Genomic DNA, 6,987 nt, shown 5'->3' with positions numbered 1-6,987 from the left:
AATATATGAATGTTAAATTTTCATCATGACATTATGGAAAATAATGAACTTTATCACAATATGCTAATATTTTGAGAAGGACCTGTATATACGGCACTGAGTGAAACAACCAGAGGGGAAATGAGCAGCAGCAGCAAGGGATGATTCAAGATCTATAGACACTACCTGGTGGGTCATTTTTTAACTTTATATTAGATTCTTCAGAGAAATATTTATTTAAATATAACATATGCGTGTGTAATTTATATTATTATATAATTTCACATTATTAATAAAAATAAGAATTTCAGATTCTCAAATATTAACAATAACTGCCAATATCTAAATGTACTTTTGCAACAAAGTAGTGTTCTTACCTGCTGAGCCTTGATCCATTTAGCAACAACACAGACCTTTTCTTTAGCGATCTTTTCCCATCAGATGCTCTGAACAGCGTGGCTATAGGCTCTGCTTCAACATTCTCCTTCATCTAGAAGATATCCCAAACTCTGACATCATTTATCTTGTGAATTCAGAGGTTTTGTGTTTAAAGCAGTTTGACGAAAAGTCCTCCAATCACAACTGGCTGTGTTTGGTGGGACCAGCCCATCTGTCCCTCATCAGTTTTCCAGCTTTGATCCAGGCGGCTCTGATCCTCTTCAATTTCAGGAAGTGCAGACTAATGGCTGCTGTCGAGCGTTACTGCAACCACCAGCAATGCACTGTTTCACCATATTAACGCTGTTTTTAACACAACTGGCTTCTATCTGAACAGTTTTCTTCACACAGTGAATGACCGGAGATGTCACTACTTGGCAACTTTGGACTTGCAAAATTTTACAACGAAATATGCCTATTTTGTCACACAATTGTCTTTAATGGTAATATGATCTCAGTTGCTCCCCAATTTCTTACATTTTGAGATATTTCCTTTCAATATCTGCATTTGAGGGAAAAGTATCACAGGCACTTTAATCATCCATTAGTTATGAATCATTTCAAAGGCTTACTGAGCTAAACGAGAAGAATAAGATGATTCCCTTAAAGGGCACTATGACATGTTAAATGATCTCAGAACACTTCAGGGTCATACAAACGTAGCCTATTTTGAACATCAACTGAAGTATAAGAGTTTATTTTAAACTCAATCTAAAGTCATGGTCAAGATCCTGGTCAAGGGGGTGAAATGTGGGTGAAGTGTCATATCAGGACTGCTGTGGTCTCTACATAGATTCATACTGCTTCTAATTAGATACTTGAGAAATTATCACAAATATATTCTAGCATGAAATAATTTATTCTTAAATTACAAACCATGAAACAAAAGGTTGAAGCCGAAACAGTTACACAAACTTTATTCTTAAGAATGGAAAGTAAAAAAAAAAAAAAAAGATTTAATAGAAAAATGACAGAAATTTCTCCAGGATGGCCAACAGCAAGAACTTTTTTTTTTTTTTTTACAGCCTTAGATATCATACATTTAAATGCCATAGGAGAAATAAACATAAAATAAGAAAATTATTCTCCACATCCCAACCAGACAGTAATGTTTGAATAAATCTCCCTTCATATAAGGACAAATAACAAAACTTTGGGCAACTGTTCAGTCAGGGACATTATGAATAATAATGAAGCTGCTTTACAATAAAAAAGAAAAACACCAATATTCACATTAAAATGCCAATTCCTTAAGGCTGGGCACCAATAAAATAAATCACATGGAATTCTAAAGCTTACATTCATTTCAAATACAGTTATAAATCTCTACGATAACTTAGGTTTCAATAAACTAATCTGAAATAAAATCAACTGCAAGCAGCCACATATTTAGCGGGGTTCTAAATGAGCATGTTGCTAGATATGAAGCATGTAATTTAAACATCAAGGTAGCTTTAGAAACATGGAGTTGTTTTTTTTTAAGTTTAAAAAAATAACACTTAAAATAACACTAGCTCAGTTAACTGATAATTTTGAATTAAATATTTAATTGTTTTCCCAGAGAGAGCAGTTGATTGGATGAGAAACTAGGATCAAGTTGTTGATCTAATTCAGTGCAATGGAGGACTAGTCAGGAGGACATTTCTGCATTAATTATCACAATGCTGCCAATCATAAGGACTGTTTCATTACCACCATGCTTTTTTCACTCAGTGTCAAATAATGTGACTTGGATCGACAGACGCCTTCAGGGTTCTGGACAACCAATGTAAACAAGGCTTGGATTTGGGAGAAACTGGTTGGCGGGTAAAGTTCACAGTGTAGCTTAGACTTTTTTTAAAACCTAAAAACAATACAATCTATATGCATTTAAAGTATGCAGACAACTGACATTACAGGAAGTCTGTTAAACCTCTCTCACAGGATGCGTTAAATATAAACTTCTGAGACTGTGCAGAGCCTGACCGCATGTTTTTAATTGGGTACCAAAACACTCAGTTTAAGAGCAGGACAGCAAACGGCTGCTGCCTGGCTGGGTGCACCTATAAAGACGCTGAGAAGACAAATCCAAATCCTTGCAAACCAAGGGCCAAGCATTAAAAATGAAATGCGGTGCTCTTTATGTATGAGCGTGACACGCCTTATTTCTCTTGTACCAAACAACCCTAAACCACCTCAGATCTGGGTCTGAGCAAACAAAAGCATAAATTAAATTGAATGGATTCACACTTCAGTCACTGTACACTGACCATCAGGCATTCTGGATCTCCCACTGCTATGGGAAGACGGAGGCGGGGAGGCGGACTCTGCACGAGGAGGCACCCTCTCCTCTGGAATTAGTCTTCGTCTCTGCGACCAGTCCTCCCAAGGCTCTGTGTGATCCCTGCCCCCCCCCTCCTCTTCTTCGTCATCGCTCCAGTCTCCAGAACCGGATTCCTCCACAGAGGTTTGAGGGTCAGAGGACCTCGAGGGTGATGTCTCTTCCTCATCGTCATCTTGCCCTTCCCCTTCCCCACCCTCGGACCTGTCATGAGAAGGGGTGGGCCTGGGGCTGATTTGCAACTGGGAGAGAGTGTCCTCCACAGAGGGGCTTGTGCTGGGGCCAGGCTGACCTCCGAGGGAAGTGGGAGGCCGGGCAGTAGCTGAGGGGGCTAAAACAACAGATGGGATACCAGCAGCTTGTGGTGGAGCTCCTCCTGTTGTGGTATCAGCCCCATCTGCAGAGTTTTCTCGACCTACTGAACCCAAAGCTCCGGCAACAGAATCAGTGTCCAACCGCAGTCCGGCCACCCCCTTCTTGGGAATATCTATAATATCCCTCTTCATCTTGCGCCTGCGGCCATGTTCATTGCGCCTATACTGCACCATGTTCTCCAGATCAGCTACATACAAAAATCCAGCAATCAGCATTTCAGCTGTCTTCTTCCCCTTGGAGAAAGCATCCTCCAGCTCACGGCTGGTCCTCTCATCATACTGCCACCAACCATTACGGCCTTCGTAATACCACGCGTGATCGCTTGCTGCTCCGCCGCGGCCTCCTGCTGATGCTTTCAGCTCCTCTGGAGAGAGGAGAGTAGGCCTTTCCAGGAAGTCGTCCGGCACTTCCTGTCTGCAGAGTGCGCAGCGTTTGCTCTGCCAGGACGCCCCCTTAACGCACAGGAAACAGAAGACGTGATGGCACGGCAGTTGGACAGGGTGGACGCAGCTCTGCAGACAGATGGCACACTCCGGCACAGACAGGGCAGGGGACGAGCTGCTGGAGTCAGAGCAGGATGATCCGGTGCCACTGCCCCTTCCACCGCCGCTGCCTTTCTTATTGGATGGAAGCGAGCTCACAGAGTGATCAACCTCTCCACAACTAGCCATCCTTATCAAATACTGTAGAGAAGGAAAGCATTGTTCAGAATTTGCAGTCGAACCCAGATGTTTCCATACACATACAATGACAAGCAACCATTTTCCCCTCACTGTCTTGACATGAAATCAGATAAAACGTTTCCTGATTTAGATCAGTTAGAATAACTAAAATTATGTATTTGCTACTGTCCACAATGATGACAGATTTATTATGACTTTCTCTAAAATGTAGACGTTTGCTTATATTTTATTAGTTTTTGGTAAAATTGCCCTTTTAAACTGTTCAACTCGGGTCAAGCGTTTCAGGTACCCTTCTCCAAGCTCCTCACAACAGCCTGCAAGAATGTTGGTCTATTCCTGACTGATGTTCTGAGATGTTGCTTTACTATTCCCACATAATGCTCTTTCCTCGTGATGCCATTCATTTTGTGAAGTGCACCAGTCTCTCCTGCAGCGGCACACCTAACCAACATGATGCTGCCACCCCTGTACTTCACAGCAAGGATAGTGTTCTTAGGCTTGATCTTTTAACAATGTTCATTCTGGCAAACACATTGTTGTTGCATAAGACCTCAGGACATGTCTCCAAACATGAAGGTCTTTGTCCCTGAGCGCATTTGCAAACCGCAATATGGTTTGTTATGCTGCTTTTGGAGTACTGGCTTCTTCTACACTGATTGGCCTTTTTGACTATTTAATAGAAAACTTGTTCTACTGTGGATAATAATACTCTCATCAGCTTCAGCCAACATCTTCACAAGGTCTTTTGTTTTTGTTTTGGGGTTGATATACTGATACTGCACTTTTCTGAGAGGGTTTCTAACAATACTCCTAATCATTTAGAATCCCCACAGAATGATGCTGCCACCACCAATATCACTGTGAGGATAGTATGTCCATGTTTAGGTTTCCACAAAACAGTGTTTTGACTATAGGCCAAACACTCAATAGTGGTCTCATCTGATCACATCACCTCCTTCCATATATTTGTTGGTTCTCCTACATGGTTAAAACAAAGGACACAAATGAGGATCCTGGTAACACGTGCATCACTTTTACACAGCACACACTTACCTAAAGTTGTCAATGCAGATAAATCATCGGAAGAGCTTCTGGACCTTCAAACCACCCACTGTAAAACAAACAAAACAGGAAAAACAAAGAAGGCAGATAAAACGTACAGTCTACCAGAGCAGGTATGATGTGTAAAATCAAGCTACACATTGTGGATTTTTTACCCTATGAGACAAATAAGTAGATTTTGATTTCTGTATTAAAAGTGAAAGCTGTACACAAATCATTTAGCTGTGAGTGTTTTGAGAGAGAGTAGTATGGGGAGGGGACAAAGGCGTGCTCTGTTAACTGGCGACAATCAGGGAACTTGGCCACTTTTTGCAAACTTAGCCCAGCTGTCCTCATGATGGGTCATGTGACAGACAATAATGAGTTTGTTGTAACATATACATGGAACAAGTGTACTGCGGACAATTGAAAAGAAATGGTGCTTAGCTAACAAATAACAGATACGCAACACTGTGAAATGTTCTGTTCAACATGAGACGTTTAAACAGAAGTCACTATGTAGAGTCATAAAGAGGTAAAAGCCTGTATTATCAATGAATCCTTTTGTAGTCAGCTAACGCTATCTAGGCTAAGCGTTCAGCCTCCAGTAAATAGACGGATCTCATTTGACGACGCTAGCTCCTTTCAGCAGGGCGGCATAAACAGGCGAGGGGGGGAAACACAGACACCTCAATATACTCACCATATGTTAATATCTCGTTCTAGTGGCCTTCTTCACGGTAGAAATTCGTGGTATCGGAGCCGTGTAAAGAGCAAAAACATCGACTTCCAATGTAACTGGCTTTGTTTTCCTCTCAAAGAGAAGCTGACATAACGGAGAAAACGTAACAGTGCGACTTTACGTCACTGAACGTCCTATCCATATGGTCCAATCACACGGGACGTTCTTCTTCTTGTTGGTTTTCTTGGCGGTTGACAGCAAACTTTTAGTAGCATTACCGCCACTTACTGGTATGGAGTGTGGTTCGTGTCGGTCTATCTATTTCAGAATCAGCTTTATTGCCAAGTTCGTACATACAAACAAGGAATTTGACTCTGGTACACTTTGCTGTTTGGTTTTGTTTTTGTATTACAGAATATACATATTTACAATGTACAATATACACATATATAATAAAAAGGTGCATTTGTAACATCTGTATGCTGTTGTTTTGTACTCTATTGAATGTTCAACAGAGAAACAGCCTGGAGGAAGAAACTGTCTCTGTGGCGGCTGGTTTTAGTTAACAGCGCTCTGTAGCGGCGGCCTGAAGGTAAAACTCTAAACAGTTTATGTGCAGGGTGTGTGGGGTCTGCAGAGATTTTAGCAGCTCTTTTCTTGACCCTAGACCTGTATAAGTCCTGGATGGAGGGAAGGTCAGCCCTGATTATTCTCTCTGCAGTCCTGATTATTCGTTGCAGTCTGGACCTGTCCTGTTTTGTGGATGAGCCAAACCACACTGAGATGGATGAAGACAGGACAGACTGAATGATGGCAGTGAAGAAGATGACCAGCAGCTCCTGTGGAAGGTTGAACTTCTTGTGTTGCCTCAGGAAGTACAATCTCTGCTGGGCCTTCTTTCGAACAGTGTCTATGTGTGAAGACCAATACAGTGTTGTTGAGGATGGTGAGGGGGGTGTATGCGGGTGGTGTTCTCCGAAAGTCCACCACCATTACCACAGTCTTAAGTGGGTTCAGTTCAAGGTAGTTCTGACCGCACCAGTGTACCAGCTGATCCACCTGCTGTCTGTATGCAGACTCATCACCGTCCTGGATAAGTCCAATGACAGTGGTGTCGTCTGCAAACTTAAGGAGTTTCACGGACGAGTCCGATGAGGTGCAGTCATTTGTGTACAGAGAGAAGAGGAGTGGGGATAGAACACACCCCTGGGGGGCACCAGTACTTATTGATCTGGATCGGGAGAAGATGCTCCTCAGTCTCACCTGCTGCTGTCGGTCCGTCAGGAAGCTGTTGATCCACTGACAGGTGGAGGCTGGGACGTTGAGCTGGGTGAGCTTCTGGTGGAGGATGTCTGGTATGATGGTGTTGAAGGCCGAGCTGAAGTCTACAAACAGGATCCTGGCGTACGTCCCTGGGTGGTCGAGGTGTTGCAGGATGAAGTGTAGACCTAAGTTAACAGCATTATCTG

The 6,987-nt window shown here is 42.5% G+C and overlaps 1 protein-coding gene across 1 annotated transcript; it reads right to left on the bottom strand.

Moving 5' to 3' along the window:
• Positions 1 to 1,257: 1,257 nt before the first annotated feature.
• Positions 1,258 to 5,826, bottom strand: LOC124866408 (E3 ubiquitin-protein ligase rnf146-like). The gene is made up of 3 exons (XM_047362185.1): positions 5,540 to 5,826; positions 4,849 to 4,906; positions 1,258 to 3,795 (listed from the first exon to the last, which is right to left on the bottom strand). The coding sequence occupies exon 3, from the start codon at positions 3,781 to 3,783 to the stop codon at positions 2,641 to 2,643; it is 1,143 nt and encodes a 380-aa protein (XP_047218141.1). The 5' UTR covers positions 3,784 to 3,795; positions 4,849 to 4,906; positions 5,540 to 5,826; the 3' UTR covers positions 1,258 to 2,640.
• Positions 5,827 to 6,987: the final 1,161 nt, after the last annotated feature.

Source organism: Girardinichthys multiradiatus, chromosome 3 (assembly GCF_021462225.1).
Source record: "Girardinichthys multiradiatus isolate DD_20200921_A chromosome 3, DD_fGirMul_XY1, whole genome shotgun sequence".
NCBI lineage: Eukaryota > Metazoa > Chordata > Actinopteri > Cyprinodontiformes > Goodeidae > Girardinichthys > Girardinichthys multiradiatus.
The sequence above is the reverse complement of the archived record's forward strand: the minus strand, read 5'-3'. Positions and strand labels throughout refer to the sequence as shown.

What these genes read in the sequence shown, in the direction of transcription:
- LOC124866408 (XM_047362185.1), bottom strand. Translation starts at nt 3,783, where the DNA reads ATGGCTAGTTGTGGAGAGGTTGATCACTCTGTGAGCTCGCTTCCATCC.